Raw genomic sequence first — 18,257 nt, forward strand, 5'->3', positions numbered from 1 at the left:
TAGTAGAGCAAAAGAAAATGGAAAATTGGTGGGGGCAACTGCTACAATGGTGGTAATCTAATAAATTTGTTTGCTTTTCCTCATTTAGTAAATAAGCAATTAAGAATAAAGTAAAATCACATATCTTTGTCGATGGCAAAAGTAGTTAATGTCATTTATAAGCTTAAGCATGTCAAGCACAATGACTACATACTCTTTGGACTTAGAGTTTGTGAATACCAGCTGATGAGCGGAGTTGAGTTTGGGGAAAAAACTAGTAGTGAAATCTTGGTAACAAAGTGAGTTACGTGACAAGATCTGTGATCTGAAGATCATAATACAAGTTATATAGTTAACCTTATGTATTCAAATTTTAGTAAATCTTGGCTATCTAAACTATGTCCTAATGTTCTTCAGTGAAACTGTGATTTTAAAATAGTTGTTTTCTGTACGTGTGCCTGAAACTACAGGATAACTGTTGTGATATGTAGAACTGCAGTTTGTGACTGAGTTATGTGATAAACTCCACTAAGTTTCAGCAGGAGGAAAAACTTGCAGAGGAAAATTGTTGAAAGTGATATCTAAACCACCAGCCTTCATCCTATGCTTCTGTGGCAGGGACTCTACTAGTATGTGTTTATTTTCATGTCCCTTCAACTTTTGGAACTTGAGTGCTTGGATCAGCTTTTTGCTTATCAATTGACAAGCAAAATAGAGGAATATCTGTCTACTATGAGCTTTCCAGGTAGATCTGTTCTTTTTAAATTATTGATATTTGGCAAGTAGCTTTTTATTCTGTACTTTGTTATGCACAGATCTAGTAAGAGTGTCACACTTAATAAGTAGTGGCAGACTTTTCTCTCTGAGCAGTGGTGCATATGAATGTTTTTCCCTGCTGCTCCTGCTTTTTTGCAACTATTTTCAAAAGATGGTTCGAGCAATCTGCTTTGTGAATTTCAGTGTGTCCAAATACAAGTGAAATTTGGACAAGAGATGTATTTTAGGCCAAATGTACTCTCTGAAGGCTAATTTATTCTGTTTTGTTGTGGTTTTTTTTTTTTCAGTTGGAAGTTATGTGTGAAAGAATGTTTTAGCTTTAATCGTCCTTTGAGTCAGCTGACACACTAAATAGACTTAGTAGAGGAAGATTATCTCCTCAAAAGGGTTAAATCCATAGTTGGATATTGTTTTAATGTGTAAACAAACAACTTTATAATGTAACATATACTACTATAAGACAGGCATATTCATTCAAATGATGAATATTTTTACTTATCTCACCATCTGAGCATTCAAATAAACATTGTATATGTGTGTGTATGTGTATATGTGTACAGTAGTCCTGAAAGATTTATATATATTTTTAGGGAAAAGGATTAAAGAAATGCTGCTTGGAGGAATGTGCGAAGTGAAAGCGTTGTTCTGCTGTTTCTTTGTCATCTTCCTCGTGTTCTGTTTTTCTGTGCCTTCTATGCTGTTTCCATCCCATTGTCAGACCTTCCTATTCTTCTCCTGGTTCTTAAGCTGTAGGGTCTGTAAGCTGCTAGCGACTTCCTATTATAGCTGCTCACTTTCATATTGTCTGCCAATCATTTGACTTGCAACTGTGATTGTTTTTAGTTGGAAGAATAAAGATTTTATGCTAGGTCAAGGATCTGTAAGGTCTTTTTCTTTGGTACAGTTTTAAAATTCAGTACTTTAAGTGTATGCATTGGTAAATAATTCAGCTACTAGTCATTCTGTTGCTTTCTTCCCAAATATTTTTCTTGATATTCCAAAAGTCAGCAAGAACTGAGATGTGAGGTTTGTTTCCGTTTAGGTACAGCGATACATTGAAATAAGATTTCTCTGGTGAGGGAGATGATTGTCTCCCTTTGTTCTGCCCTTCTGAGGCTCCAGCTAGAGTACTGTGTATAAGACTGGGGCCTCCAGAATGGAAAGAACATGGAGCTTCTGGAAAGGGTCCAGAGGAGGGTCATGAAGATGATCCAGGGCTGGAGCACCAATCCTATGAAGACAGGATGAAGGAGCGGGGCTTCTGGAAGAGAGAAGGCTGTGGGAGGAGACCTTACTGTGGCCTTCCACTATGTAAAGAGAGCTTATAGACCTGAGGGAAATGAACTTTTTACCTGGGTAGATAATAGGATGAAGGGGAATGTTTTTGTACTAAAGGAGAGGAGACTGAGATTGCATGTCAGGGGTAGTTTTTTACTGAGAGTGCTGAGCTGCTGCAGCAAGTTGCCCAGAGAGGCTGTAGGTGCCCCATCCCTGGAGGTGTTTAATTCCGGGTTCAGTGGGCCCTGGGCAATTTTATATAGTACTTGATCTGGCAGCTGGCAATCCTGCCTGTAACATGGTGGTTGGGACTTGACGACCCTTGAGATCCCTTCCACCCAAGCTGTTTTGTGGTTGTCTTCTCACTGGATTTCAATTGTTAGGCATAGAGGAGAATTCCAGAAATGGTTTCTCACATGGAGGGAAAGCTGACAGATAAATGCATTTAAGTATAAGTGATTTTGATCTTTGTAACACTTTCTGTAGAAGAGATCAAACAGAGTCCTAAATTTCTTTCCTTAAGCAGAGTTTTTACATTACTGAGTAATGCTTAAGTTTAGTAACTAATGCAAATAAATATATGTAAATAAATACTAAATTTATTAATTAAATTGGAAGCTTTAGTTTGGTTAGAGCTTCTGTGTCAAGAGTGCATCTCATTCTGTGTAACTGTTTTCTGAAAGTCTGCATGAATTGATTGAGCTAATACTTTTCTTTATTAAAGATGTGAACTTGAGTTTCAGGGAGCTTGAGATAAAATGGAGATTATCTCACCAGCCAACATCTTCCATTGTTCCTTAAAACCCACTAGTGTGACAACTGCAATAGAGTATTTGGAACATCCCAGGATAATAAAGTACACTTACATGTTTAGATAAATAGTAATAGTAGTGCCAGTAGAAATAGAAGGTAACTCTTTTCCCTCTGCTTGACCCTAATTCTGACCCCCATTGTACATAGTGTATTTTCATTCTATAATATTTGTATTCTGCTTTATCTTAAATGAGATAAGAATTATGAAGAGTTATTTTGCATAAGGACTCTAAAGGACAGAAAAATAGTTGGAATTTCAGGACAGCTTTCATTTTTTCTCTTGCTTTATGGGAGAAGTGATTCCACTGTTACAGTCCTGAAAATTGGTTAGCCTCTTATATTCTAGAAGCATTTGTGCACATCAAGTTCAAGAAATTCAACAAGACCAAGTAATGGGTCCTGTACTTTGGCCACAGCAACCCCAGGCAGTGTTACAGGCTTGGGGCAGAGTGGATGGAAGACTGTGTGGAAGAAGTAGACCTGGGGGTGTTGGTTGACTCTCAGCTGAACATGAGCCAGCAGTGTGCCCAGGTGGCCGAGGAAGCCAATGACATCCTGGCTTGTATCAGAAATAGTGCTATGTGCAGGATATTCATTTCCCTGTACTCGGCTCTGATGAGGCCACACCTTGAGTACTGTGTTCAGTTTTGTGTCCCTCATTATAAGAAAGGCATTGAGGCCCTGGAGTGTGTTCAGAGAAGGATACTGAAACTGCTGAGGGGTCTGGAGCACAAATCTTATGAGGAGTGGCTGGAGAAGTGTGAGTGTTCAGTCTGGGAAAGAGGAGGCTCGAAGGAGACCTTATAGTTCCCTACACAATAGGGGAGGTTGTGGCGAGGTGAGGGTTGGCCTCTTCTCCTGTGTAGCTAGTGATAGCACTAGAGGGAATGGCCTCAATTTCAATAGGGGAAGTTCAGATTAGATTTTAGGAAGAATTTATTCTCTGAAAGAGTGGTCTGGTGCAGGAATGGGCTGTCCATGGAGGTGATTGAGTCAGCATCCCTGGAGGTGTTCAAGAAACATTTAGGTGTCGTACTGAAGGACACGGCTTACTGGCGAATTATTAGTGGTAGGTGGAGGGTTGGACTAAATTATCTTATAGGTCTTTTCAAACCTTGGTGATTCTATGTAAACCTGTTACATTGAACTGCCAGAGTCATCTAATTAATGTGATCTTCCATCTCAAAAGATGTCAGCTGACAGGTTTTTTTGGATAACTTTAAGTTGTTGTGTTCTAACGGAAATGCATTTAATTGAAATAAAATGTGACTGAAACTTCCGTTGGAGAATGGTCTGTTAATATTCTCTTTAGATACATTTAGTGGAGTACTATTTTGGAAGTGACACAGCTCAGAAATACTTCTGGTATGCTCTTTTTGAATCCAGGGTTACACCTTGAATTAAATGGAACAAAAGTGTGTTGAGCCAACTCTTTACGTCTTAAAGAATTATTGAAGGTGATCATGTTGTCTCCCATGAGCTAACCGAATAGATTTGTATTGCAGGCTAATGACTAGCAAATTGTTTGATCTCTTTGTTTTGTTTAAGAATTACAGGTTTATAGTTCTCATCCTCAGTACTATGACAGGATGTTTTGTTATGTGGAATCTGAATAAACAGTAATATTTATGTATGCATATATATAAATGCCTCTATATACATACTGTTTTAAAAGTGGTCAACAGTCTTGAAAGAGTTTTGAAAGGTATGTTATTTTGGTAGTTCAGAAAATTATTGTATTGTATTGTAAAAAGAACTTTTTTAGCTTATATCTCTGACTACCTTGAGCTTTCAACTAGTACTTACTAGCAGCCTGTCAAACATTTAGGACCATTTAACTTTAGGAACGTTAAAGATGCCTGCCTTCCTGTGGGAAAACTGCAGGTTGAATCTTTGAAAACTGAAAAACATCCATTACAGTTTCATTACATTTTTCCTAAATTTTAACATGAAAAACAGTTTGAATATGTCAGGTACTCTGTAGGTACTCTAGAGAATAAAGTCATTGCTATTTGGAATAAGGAGTGGAACACTGAGCTTGTCTTAATGTTTGTATGTTTAAAAGTACACACAGATGTGTAGTTTGACTTCCAGTGTTTCTTGTCATAGTCAGATTTCAAGGGCTGCATGTTCAGAAAGGACAGAAGTACAAAACTTTATCTCATTTAGGTAAGAATACAGCAATGTAAGCTATTGATCTGGCTAAAAAAGATCCAGATACTGTTTGAAGGCTTCAGTATGGGTGTTTAGGATATATATTCTGCTTTCTAGGAATACAGTCAGCTCTAGTTATTATGTATTATTTTTTCCTTCTCTGTAGCGTTGGGCATTTTTTTGGTGTGCATGTGCCTGCTATTTGTTTATTTATTCATTTTTGTTATAGCCTTGGAAATACTAACCAAACTATGAATATAAACCATTACTATCTTTTTTCCCCCATAGGAAGCAGACTTCTGTATCTCTTACATCTACACAATTTTTTAATAGGAATTGTTTCTAAGAAGTACTCAGATGTACTGTGTGAAGCAGATGCTACTGTCTACTAGTTCTTACATTTGCCTACATAGTTTTGTACGTACCTGAATGCAAGTAATATTTTTGTTTCCTTCCTGTCTGCAGGGTTCTATATGAAGGGAAGGAACGTATCATTTCAGGCTGCGAAGTGGTTCAAGCTACTCCTTATGGTCGTTGTGCTAATGTTAACAATAGTTCAGCTTCTTCTCAACGGATCTTTATCACATATCGAAGGGCTCCTTCAGTACGACCTCAGAATTCATTGGCAGTGACAGATATCTGTGTTATTGTTACCAGCAAAGGAGAAACTCCTCCTCATACATTTTGCAAAGTTGATAAGAATTTAAATTGTGGTATGGTGAGTATTTAGACGTTTTAAGTTTTGTTTTTTTTCTTTAATTGCAAATGAAGTAAGAGAAAAAAGAAAACAATCGCGAAAGAGGTAGTTCTTTGGAATCTTCTTGCCACTGCTCAGTTGGTGTTCTATGACTGCATAATTCTCTCTCTCTTTATACCATGTGTATGAACAATTTTATAGTATTTATTATTCTGATTTTTTTTTTCCTTTTCTATTAAAAGAAATTTCTTAATAAATTGTTTCTATTGATACATAAGAATGTTAGTTACTGCTTACACTTTTTTTTTTTTTTTCAGTCACTTCATATTTATTTAGTCTGTTTTGTATTTAGTTTTCTCTGGCTGCAGTATGCAATTTTTTTTCCTCAAATGGTAGACAAACTACAAAAACAAAACAAAACAAAACACAAAACCCAAACCCTGTGTAAGTAGTCAGTTTATGGTAGTACGTTTAAAGCTTCTAATGATCTTGTTTAGAATTTTACCACCATTGATGAGTCTGCCTTTAAGTAACCGAGAGAACTGTGTGTGTGAAAGCTGTAAGTGATCTGCTTCACAATTCTATGTTCTGACATGGTAATAAGTCAAAGAATAGTGTGGTGGTGTGATTATTTTATGCAAATACACAATCTCTAAAAATTTGAGACTGGCAAATTCTTCATTCTATGAGTAAAATACACTCAGTAGCCAAACAGTAGTGTTTGTTCTGTAATACTTTGTTTCTGTTCTGTTTGTAAGTGGGAGTATATTCAAATGCTTATACTTCATTTCTTGCCTATTGTCATCTTTGTTGGTTCTTACCATGAATTTTGTGCCTTTCAGTGGGGCTCCAGTGTATACCTTTGTTATAAGAAGTCTGTGCCAGCTTCTAACTCTATAGCATACAAAGCTGGTAAGTAATTTCAGAAGCAGACTGTCTGAACGTATTAGCAGAAGAATTCAAATACCTTCTGAAATAAATAAAAAATTCTAAAAGCTCAAGTGTTATCTATTGTAATTGTCTTCCTAGAGCATGTCAGTTGAAATCAGCTCCTTTAATGCTTCCTCTGCTCAACTCAGTTTTTCCCAGAGGAATGGGGGAGGGAAGCCTTCATAGAAAGAACATGTTGTGTTTATTTCATTTATATCATGACAGAATAGGTAGCTTGGGAGTTTAAATGGACTGCATAGCAAGTACTGCATGTGTAATGAATTACTTCATATTTTGTGTTGTGTTGGTGGTGATGGAGTAGGAGTAATTGAGAATTCCAGTCAGCCTTATTTGTATTTCCTTTAATGTTTCATACCAGATCAACATCTTTCAAAGAATTTGCAAATTAAATGTGTTCATTTTAAGTTCTACAACTATTCTCTTATTTCATAGTAAAGGAGGGTAACAATAAATAAGTGACAGGAAAGCCTTTTAAGTTTGGGTTTTATATGTATATTTAATTTATTGCTATTGATTTTTTTTCCTGAAGAAGTTGAAAAAGCTTCCCAAGTAGTGTCTGCTGAGCATTAAATGCAAGAAATTCCTTTGAGACGAGTAAACTGCTAAATAGGAATTGAATGCATAGATAACAAAGTCAGTGTAACATGAAATGAGTGAGATGAACTGCAAAAGTGAACTGATACTTGTGTGTCCATTTTCTACAAGCAAGACTTAGCTGTACTGCTGAAAACAGAGTAAAGAATTTTTTTAATTGAACATATTAAGTGCTTAGCAGAAAATTTGAGGAGATAGCTAGTTTACCTTATTTCCAGTGGAGACACTGCTATACAGTAGGTAATTTATCACTTTCTTTATAGGGATTTCTTTGTAACAAAATCTGTTTCAGTGGCACATTTAAATAACAGATAATTCCCAAAGTCAAAATACTCAGTGGTTAGTTTTTACTATGTAGAGATACTTGAGCAGTTATTGAAAGAGAATTTTTCAGCATTCACGTGAACTTTCTAATTGTTACTAGGATGATTTAGCCTTACTGTTAAATGAGTTTATTCTGTAGGTGTAATCTTCAGCTGTTAAGTTCTGATAAGCAGCAGACATATTTTGGAGAATGTGTAGCTTATATAGGGCTTGCAAAGCAAATTCACTAACTTTTCATTTTCCCATATTGAAGGCTTAATTTTCAGATATCCTCAAGAGAACTATGAATCATTCCCACTGTCAGAGTCTGTACCTCTCTTCTGCCTTCCTATGGGAGCTACTATTGAATGCTGGGACCCTCAAACCAAATATCCACTACCAGTCTTCTCAACATTTGTACTGACCTGTTCTTCTGCAGAAAAGGTATAGCTACACATTGTGACTGCTTTTTGCTTTAATTTAATTTGCTGATTAAAATATCCATAATCTCTTCTGTGTTTGACAGCCACTACCAAAGAAATGATTAAATATTTCACTTAGAAAACTGTTATGTCATAAACCTTATTATGAGACAGATGTAAACGGAAAGGAAATAGATGAAAGAGTTTGTGCTATTTAGTCATGTGTATGTAGAACGATATGCTTAGTAAAACTAACAACACAGGACGTGGATTTTTCTGTTCTTTCAAGAAAAGTTTCTGGCAACGCAAAGGTAGCCATGTTGAAGTGATGATCACTTATCAAGTATCAAAAATGTTTAAGTTGTGGTTTCCCTGTGATTACCTCAAAAGCTAGCTCCTTTGAATTGGTATGAATGGATTCTGTAGCTATCTGTGTATGTGAGCAGAAAAATAGTTCCCAGAAAAGGGCACAGTGAGGAGAGGAAAGTTAGGTACAAAGAGGAAGTATGTGACAAGTGCTCAAGAAGTGTAGATCTCCTGTTGGAATTCACTAGGTTGGAATTCACATATACATGATGTTGGAATTCACATAAACAAGCGCACACAGGCACCAAAAATGTGCTGTGTGACTCAGGCCCATGTGCATGAAGTTAGTGTCTGCTCTGTGCAACAAAAGCAGGATTATACATAGGTTGCTCTGAAAGTAATGCCACATATTAATTTCCATGAAAACTACAGCAGATATACCATAGCACCATAGCAATACTTGATTGTGCAAATTCTGAGCTATGAAACAATGTTTGTAAACATTGTCAGCTACTAGCTATGCATTTTTGCCAGTGATGAACAGGAGCCTGCAAGCCTGCATGCTTATTTAAAAAAATAAAAAAAAAATCGAGCTGCTCTTGATGGCATTGTTGCTAAGAAAATGTTGCCCACGCAGTCCATCTTTCAATAGCCCAAAGAGATGAAAGCCGGAAGGCACCAAATCTGGTCTCCATGGTGGGTGTGATAGGACATTTTAGTCAAGACTGTCAGTGTACTTCATGATCTTTTCAAAGTGGTACAGTATTATCTTCTTTTAAAAGAAAAATGGTCGTCTCTGCAAGTTTGAGCCTTCAGCTAGTCAGGATGTGGTAGTCAAAGCTGATTGTTTGTCCATTTGCAGGTTGTCCCATCTTACTGAGTGCAAATACTTAAAGAAAAATGGCATGAAGAAGAGGAAGGGAGGTACAGGGGTCCAAAAATGTTATATATTTTCTTTTATAAGGATATTTACTGTACGTTGTATATAAAGGAAAAGTAGTTTAGCAAGCTACCAAGTATTGTGTGCAAGCACCAATGGCTTACGAATGGTTCAAAACTTCTAACCCAATCTCCCGTTAAATACTTGATTTACTCAGCTGTGTTTCTTCATCTTTTAGGTTTATGGTGCTGCTATTCAGTTTTATGAGCCTTATCCTCGGGAGCTGCTAACAGAAAAGCAACAATTGCAGTTGGGTCTCCTGACAGCTGTAGAGAGAAAAGTGGTTACTTCCAAGTCCATCAATTCTAATAAATGTATCTGCCTTCTTTCACACTGGCCTTTCTTTGATGCATTTCGAAAATTTCTTATGTTCATCTACAAGCTCTCTGTCTCTGGACCTCATCCTCTTCCCATTGAAAAGTACGTTCATTATTTTTCAAATCAATATGTATAGATATCAGCTTAGGTGGTCATCTGATCTATATGTCATGCTTTCATAGCTGCTATATTTGCCCTGTCTCTTGCACTGTGTAGCTTGTATTGTACTGATAGAAATAGTTGTTTCTTCTGGTTAATCTGAGTAGGTTTTACAGTGGTAGGAGTGTGAACTGGATTGTGAACCAGATTTTACCATTGCTTTTCTGCTAGAATTTCTGGAGCCTGTTTACCTGTCATTTAAAGTTCTCAGATTCAGAACATTTCTGAGCTACAAGCAACATGCCAGTGCTTACTGTTTTGTACTTTAAATTATTAAACACAAACGCAGAGACTGCATTAGCAATGTATGTCTGTGTCGGTATTAAAACACTGCAAATAATGCAGATGATTGCTCTGTTCCCTACATGTCTGTCTATAAAAATATAAAACTTTACAAAGGTTAATTTTTGTTGTGTGGAGTCCTAAAAGTTCACTGAAATCTGTTATCTTTAAAACTGCATTAGACTTCCAGCAATGAAGTATTTTGCTTTTCCTAGCTAAGCCTCGTTAGAAACTTTGTAGTTTGGAGTTTCACTACCAGTTTGCCTAAAGGCCATTGTGTTTTTGTATTTTGTGCACGTATTTGAAACTGCCAATATTAACTTTTTGCTTTTCATGAAATGTGGGTGAGTAGGCCTTCTTTGTTTCAATTTGTGTAAATAGGCTTCTGAATGTAGCAAAACAGTAAATAAATAGCAAATGCACTTCTAGAATGTACAGAAACATAGGTATTCCAGAATCATCTGACAAACACTGTATTCAGTCCCTGCTTAGTCCCCAGTTCTAGTTTTCTAAGGTCTTACCTTTCTTTTTCAGGCACATTTCCCATTTTATGCACAATATACCTTTCCCTTCACCACAAAGACCAAGAATTCTTGTGCAGGTAAGCAAAATTTTTGCTTTCAATTTTATTTACAGTATTGACAAACCCTTCTTGCCTTCAAAAGCCTGGATTTTTTTTCATGCTGTTTTTATTACTCAGTTTTGAATATACTGCTGTAAGGAGCTGAGGGGAAACTGGTGGGTAGAATCTTCTTCTCTTACACTTTTGTATAACAGTGGGTGATATAAACTGCAGAAGCTGTCCTGCTTGTGCTTTTGAAATTTCTGTAATACGTTGCTCTTTCATTTTATAGACATCATTTGCGTTATGTCACTGGGGAGTTGTTTATGTCACTTTTCCGCCAACTATTGTTGGTCAAATGTTATTCCCCTGTGGCACTGTCTCCTCTGCTTTGTTTAATCACCTAGCAGCAGTTACATGTTCAACACTGAGTCATAAACAGTTACCTGTAATTTACGAGAATGATCCTGGTAACTAGTACAAACTTGTTGACTTAGTGAACAGAAGCTCTGAAGATTTTCTGATTTGCATCTCTTGTGTGACATTGTGACCCTACCTACCAATATTATGGATTTAAATATTATACTTCGCTAAGTTTGGAATTGTTCTTAGTAATAATGCTTTTTTATGTGTTTCAGCTTTCTGCACATGATGCATTAATATTGTCCCAGCCAGTTTCTACTCCACTGCCATTAAGGTATTAATGCTTAATCTGTTTGCTGCTTGAAACATCCTGAGCCAAATAGAAATGAGGCAAACACTGCTACAGTATTATTAATTCTCTTAAGCAGAAAGCTTAATACATTTTTTGAATACCAGGCATTGTTTTTGTTTTGTCATAGACCCATGCCTTATGAAAGAATAATATTCTGATTCTGAAATGAAGACAGATTGCCAGATCATTGTAGAAGTAAGAATTAGGCTATGGGGAAAAATACAAGATATTGAAATACATATATCTTTGGAATATATGTAGCAAGCAATATTTTAATACCACAGAGACTTTTTAAAATCTTGCATTATTTATCCCTTTCATGGATCTGTGGGAGACAGTTTTATCAAGCAATTACTTGAAATCAATCAATGCGCAAACATTTTGGAAATGGAAAATTATACCTTAAAATTGATATTTGTGGTTGAGAGTTACTGCAGCCTCTGGGAGTACTGTCTACTCTTCTAGGGCTGGAGATCCCCATAGATGTGACTTGACTTTTTATTTTCTTTGATTTCATTTTTAAGTTAAAAACCAAAATATCCCTTTTTTAATTTTTTTTCCTTAAATATTAACATACATAATATTCCATATGCAGAAAGATCTAGTGTTTAATCACATCCATTACACAGCCATTTAAGGAAAAAATTGTAGCCAGACACCAAGCTGCAAAGTAAGATGTAAGCTATTCAAAGGACAGATTTTATATCTCTCTAATCCTCTGACAGATATCAATAAAATTCCTGAAATGTCTGAACAGTATCCAAACAAATGAAATGGAGATTGAATTGCAGAAACTAAACACATTTTAATATCAGAAGGATGGATTGTTTTTTTTTTTTACTTGATTAGTATTAGTTTTGATACTCTGATACTAAAATGGATACTGCAGTGCATGATTTTTGCCTTTATCTCATTGTTTGGAACTATTAGTGTTATTTTGTACTTGTGTTAGTTGATAATACCTTAAATCTGTTGTATTGTTACAAAAACTTAGATGCCTGTGCACATATTATAGAGCTATAAAAAGCACAGTGTCAGTGTGTTATATTGTAAGTTTCTTTAAGAGTGAATTTTGAGTTTAGGTTTCTCTGTGGCAGTACAAGTCTTGTGTTGGCGTGATAGTTGTCCAGCTATTTTGTGTGTGATAATCGTATTAAGATTACTCAACTGCTAGGTCCAAAACAGCCATCAGAAGTTCTTTTTTTCCCCTTTTCCACTCACCCCTTAGTGGAGCAAACTTCAGCACTCTACTCATGAATCTTGGACCGGAAAACTGTGCTACCCTGTTACTGTTCGTATTGTTAGAAGGCAAGATCCTCCTTCATTCTCTTAGACCGGCTGTGTTGACAGGAGTTGCTGAAGCTGTAGTAGCTGTAAGTACAAAATGTTCGGTACAGTAGCGAGGGAAATTGCTGCAAACTCCTTTATTACTGTGAAGCTGACATAAATTAGAATGCTTGATGCATCAACTGATCATTTTTCCTAGCAATATCATTTAGTTAAAATACCCTAGCATGTCTAATTGTAACTATTGAAATGATCAATGTTTTTCATAAATATTTAAGAAATGTGGTGTAAAAAGTGATCAAATATAGTCTTTTTTTTTTTTTTTTACAGTAAACCAAGGTTCATAGCAGTTTCAGCTTACTGCATGTAACAACTTCACCTTTTTTTATTGTGTAATAGCTGTTGTCCTTTTTTAATGCATTGGTTTCATTTCATTTTTCCTTCAGATGATATTTCCATTTCAGTGGCAATGTCCATATATCCCCCTCTGTCCTTTGTCTCTGGCCACCGTACTCAGTGCACCTGTTCCATTTATTGTTGGAGTTGATTCACGATATTTTGATCTGTATGATCCACCACAGGATATTGTGTGCATTGACTTAGACACAAACATGGTGTACATGTAAGTTATATGGGGTTTTTACATTTATCTGTAGATGCAGAGATTGGTAAACTACGTTAGAGAAGATTTGATTTAAAACCTATTTTGTCTAATTGTTTCTGCCTGCCCACTATTCTTTTTCTCATTTCACACGTTTCTTAGAGACTTAAAATTTATTGAAGCAAGGGTCACCACTTGGGGCTGCTGAAAAATACATGATGCAGGTACTGTTATAAATGAAGTAGCAATTATAATGTACTCAACTAGGAAAATGTGCTGGAAAAGCCATATAAGAAGATTTTATTCTTATTATCCCACTGTTTTATATGTTTTCATTTTGGCTCCACCACTTTGGAGCTTGGTTTGCATGTATTTACTAAGTATTGGTATGAACAGGAAAGTTTCAGGACTCTTCGTGGCAGTTTTCGATGCTGTCTTGCAGTGAGGACACTTTGTCAGTGTTAATAAAGTGTTAATTTTTCTTAAGTTACAAGAGCTGAGTTCTCAGTGAGATCAAACAAGCAAGATGCTTTGGACTGCCTACATTTGGTACATAATATTTTCATTTAATTATGTTTTAATGCCTTTTTCAAGTAAAGGTATTGCCTGACAAGTTTTTCCACATTTTCTCTAGGAGAGGCTTATCTAGAATAACTTCATTTTGTAGTAGATCGTAATGGGAGTGCTGGTAACTGAATTAAGAATAAGTTTTTTATTTTCTTAAGTTGCTGAGTTATCTTTCCATTTTAGTCTGTTAGATCATACGTAGAAAGAATTTCTAAGCTACTTAAAGATGAAAGTGTGTGTAAGTAAATAATATGCACATTTTTTTTGTTAGGAAAATACAATCATAACTTCATCTTGTATCACTTTAACTCTTGATTGTCATTTTTACTCACTTGAGTCAAAATTAGTTTCCTGGGTCAGTTGAATGCTTTTCTGCTTTCATTGTCAAAAAAGCCCTTTCTGTGATGTTCTACTGAAGCAAATGCTTCTTTTAAATTGCTAAAGGTGCATGTTTTATTACTAGCACCAAAGAAAGTAGTAAACAGCAAAGCAGATTTTGTTCATTTTATTTGCCTTTTTCTTCTCCTCAGTCCTTGTTTCACTGTTTTATATCAAATCGTAACATATTATGAAAGAACAACATATTGAACAAATGCAATGAAGCTAAATTGTTTATATGAAGAAAAGTATCTGGTTGGTTGGTTGTTTATTCACGACAAGAATGAAAATTAAAGTCTGGGTTGCAGAAAAATGAAGCACATAAAAGTAGTAGTAGAGAAGAGAGAAAAATGTCAAGATTCTGTTGGAATGAGTGACAGAAAGATCGAGTGCAAACCTTACTGCATTGGTTTTTGGATACTGAGCTAAAAATATTCTAATTATTGACCTCATTTCTATTCATCTGAAAAGACTCTGACACTTTTTCCCTGTGTCTTATAAGTCCATTTCTTTTTCAGTAGCTTATCTGCTGATCATCTTTTGCTTTCAGTTTTCTATATATATCATTTATACCATTTACTTGACTTACAGAGAAATTGAATGTCTTACATTTGACATGAAGTAAATGTGAGATAGTGCTGAAGATCATATAGAATTTTAAAACTTTCAGGGAGTATTAATATTCGATTTTATTTTATGCACAGCTTTTACACAATTCAGGAAAAGCATCTGAAGAATTCAATGCTGTCTAGTACATCAATGTGTCTGACTTGGTGTTTTTAGGAGAGGTTTGCTGGTATCTTCCTTATGATAGATTGAAGCTTCATTTACAGTCAGAAATACTGAATGTCTTTTATTCATTCAACATCTTCCTTAATGTTTTTTGTTGGATGTTTTCTACTGTCTTTGAAAGTAACATCAAAAACTTGTTAAGGAAAGTATCCTTTCTTGGGTGCAAATTTGAGAATTTGTTTTTTTGTGGTTTTTTTTTTTGCATTTTTGGAACAAAAACACACTGTTTAAAGGCATGCTGTTGTGATGGGGAAAGAATAAATAAAATGGGAGATGACATCTGCAAGCATTTTTAATTGATGAAACTTGGGCTCCCTTCTTAAGTGGTATGTCTATGCCATTTGAATGCATTGATGCAGAATGCTAAATTTGCAGTCTCTCCCTCTCTTTCAACAAGTTCATACTGTATTCCAAAATGATGTTAATTTGTATCAATAGCAGTAAGGAAGTATACTATAGTATAATTAGTAATCACATACAGATTGGTGTTCCTGGATTGTACCAGTGAGAGTGATAAAAATTCTGAAAGGGAAGTCAACAATGTGAAACTTCAAACAAAAAGTCTAAATCAAGTATTAATGCAGGTCCTCCTACCAGACTGAAGAACACTTGACTCATAATTCAGTTTATACTGAAAAGAAATTCTGAGTTGATATCAATCTTCTGCCTTTTTTTTTTTTTTCCAAATTTCATTTCAGATAAACAGGGGCAGTGGACAGATTTCTTTTTAAATAAATTCCTTTTTCTGAAAATGAATTAATGTAGTCCAATGTAAGTAATTCTTTTTCTATATGGTCTGTATTTTTATATATTCTTTTATCCACCTCGCTTTTTAGATCAGATGACAAGAAGAGCACAAACTGGAAGCAGTTTCCTAAGAAGCCATGTAAAAGTCTGCTCAGCACCTTAAAGAAGCTGCACCCACAGCTGGCAGCAGGTGAAATATATAAAATAAAATGGGAAGGGATAAGAACAGAAACTGCATAAGCAGGGAAAATAAATATTAAAAGAACTACTAAATTTTCTGATACACATCTACAAGTCTTAAATTATAATTAGCATATAAATGTAAGTACTTCTTTGTAAAATGTGATGTAAATTTCTCTTTTCTTTTGCTTTTTTTTCTTTTCCTGTGATTCCTCATATTTGGAATTTTTAAATTTTTTTAAACATTTGTATCTCAGTGTCAGCCATGTTCATGAATCTGATAAAAAAAAAATAGTAGAGGAAATGACCAGTATCTTACTTACATGCTCAGTGCTTCAGGTATTGTGCAGATACTGGTGAATATCTCAAATGCTGACTACGAAAATAATCAGGAAGCAAAATATTGACTAAGTATTTTGTCAAAAGGAAAAAAACTGGTCATCAAATTAATAATTTGGAAAGATAAAAACAAACTTGTATCTGACTAAGCGTATTTCATGCATAGCTTCTATCTGTCTAGATAGAATCTTCAAGATAGGATGGTTCAGAGTTTGTTCAGTTGCTTTGTTATAACAGGGATAGTTACAGCTTCATAGGTATACAACAGATATTCAAAGTTGGTGAGCTACAGAAAAATGCATTAATTAGGATTTGGGCTTTCTTGACTTGGATTTGTTTATTTGTTTTGTTTTTCAGATAGTCTTTACCTAATCTATTAGAAAACATCAATTTTTTTGTATTGTTTTGTCAGCAGGAAATCCCATATGCTCTACGTGATACAGGGAGTGCTCTAAAACTAATGCCTCCTATTTTGTTGTGTTAGCCCACCATATCAGAGGCAGATGGTGGTGGTATGGCAGTAGAGGTTGAACCTTCTCAACAACATTTCATTACAAATTATAATTGTGTACCTCTGAGCAACAGATGATAGCAGAGGGGTAGTCTGACAAAATGGCATCTGATATGAAGGTGTGGATGAAGCAAGGATATAGAACTGATTTCCTCCATGAGGAATAAATGGCATCCATTGACATTCATTGATTCTTGCTGAGTGTTTATGGACACCAAACAGCAGATATGAGCACAGTCAGGTGGTGAGTGGTGTGTTTTAGCAGTGACATAGCAGCTATGAAACAGTTGGTCATCCTGGCTGGTGCAGATTTTTATGAAGTTGGCATGCAGGCTGTTGTTCATCACTGATGAAAATGCATAGTTAATGGTTGTATGTTGAAAAATAGTGTTCTGTTGCTCTATCATATAGTGTTGTTTGCTCTGTGTAGCTGTTGTAGTTTCCATGGAGGCATTATTTTCAGAGCAATCTATGTCTATAAATGCTGCAAGCTGTTTGCCAATGTTAAGTGGAGCAGAACCAATGTTCTTTTGTTATTTTATGTTATTATTTACTTTTATATAAGTCTTATAAATCTGGAACAGTAATCTGTTGCAAGTTGAATTTTCAGCAGTTTCTGCTACTCTCTTTTTTCTTGAAGAATGCCAGAGTAAACTCTGGATGTCATCTACTTTTGTTCACCATTTGCTTCAATCACTCCTTTGTGTTTCAGTTGATGTATTACTGAAAAACAACATTTAGTTGGGTGTATGTGGTAGTATTAGCAGAGAATCTCTTTGTGATCTCAGGCCACAGAGGGCTTCATAAGTTAGGAAAAACACATAAGCAGCTGCTAAAGTAACTATTTCTTACATGAACCTGATCAATTGGAAAGTAATCATGGGCCAAGGGAAAATCTAGTTTGCAGTGTAGGTAATTTCTGAATATGGGCAATAAAAAAAAATCAAAAAATCACACCTTCATCAACATCTTGCAAAAGTTGTCTATTCACCTGCACTGCGTTTTAATACAGGATTCTATGTATTGCTGTTTGCTAGTTCACAGGAAAACTCAAGAAGGTTCTGCAGTGGAGATGACTCCTATTGAAGCAGATTTTTCCTGGCAGAAGAAGATGACAGAACTCGAGATGGAGATCCAGGAAGCTTTCCTGCGCTTTATGGCATCTATTTTAAAGGGTTACAGAACATTCCTTAAACCTATCACCCAGGCACCTTCGAATAAAGCAACTGCTGCTGATTCTTTGTTTGATCATCAAGGTGAGGTTGAGATAAATCAGCCACTGATAACACTGACAGTGTTACAGCTTCAGAATCATGGAGCTGTTTAACTTCAAAGTTTAGATTTTTCTTTGGTTGTGAAACTTATGGCTATATTTAGAATTGCAGTTATATAAAATCAACTATTCAAAATTGATTAGAACATTGATATGTGTAAACAGGAATTCTCATTTTTTTTAAGAGCTCTGATATTGAGAGAACAGTGGGATGCCCTTTCTGCTTGGCATATCTCTAAGGGCGCCTCTTAGGAAATAAAGAATGTCTTTCAAATTGGACGTAGTAAAAATGCCTAGTAATGAAGAGCAAATAATTTTTTTTTTTTTTTTTT

General features: G+C 35.5%; 1 protein-coding gene across 2 annotated transcripts in view; it reads left to right on the plus strand.

Annotated features, from left to right (window-relative positions):
- DENND4C (DENN domain containing 4C) overlaps positions 1-18,257 on the plus strand; it is a 65,410-nt gene that overhangs the window by 11,487 nt on the left and 35,666 nt on the right. For both annotated transcript variants that reach the window (XM_031557312.1, XM_010725695.3), the window contains exons 3-12: positions 5,467-5,719; positions 6,541-6,610; positions 7,821-7,990; positions 9,393-9,634; positions 10,508-10,574; positions 11,174-11,232; positions 12,479-12,623; positions 12,984-13,159; positions 15,712-15,812; positions 17,690-17,908. In XM_031557312.1, the coding sequence (XP_031413172.1) occupies positions 5,467-5,719; positions 6,541-6,610; positions 7,821-7,990; positions 9,393-9,634; positions 10,508-10,574; positions 11,174-11,232; positions 12,479-12,623; positions 12,984-13,159; positions 15,712-15,812; positions 17,690-17,908 (1,502 nt within the window). The remainder of the gene's footprint in view (positions 1-5,466; positions 5,720-6,540; positions 6,611-7,820; positions 7,991-9,392; positions 9,635-10,507; positions 10,575-11,173; positions 11,233-12,478; positions 12,624-12,983; positions 13,160-15,711; positions 15,813-17,689; positions 17,909-18,257) is intronic.

Source organism: Meleagris gallopavo, chromosome Z, assembly GCF_000146605.3.
Source record: "Meleagris gallopavo isolate NT-WF06-2002-E0010 breed Aviagen turkey brand Nicholas breeding stock chromosome Z, Turkey_5.1, whole genome shotgun sequence".
In the NCBI taxonomy this organism is placed as follows: Eukaryota; Metazoa; Chordata; class Aves; order Galliformes; family Phasianidae; genus Meleagris; species Meleagris gallopavo.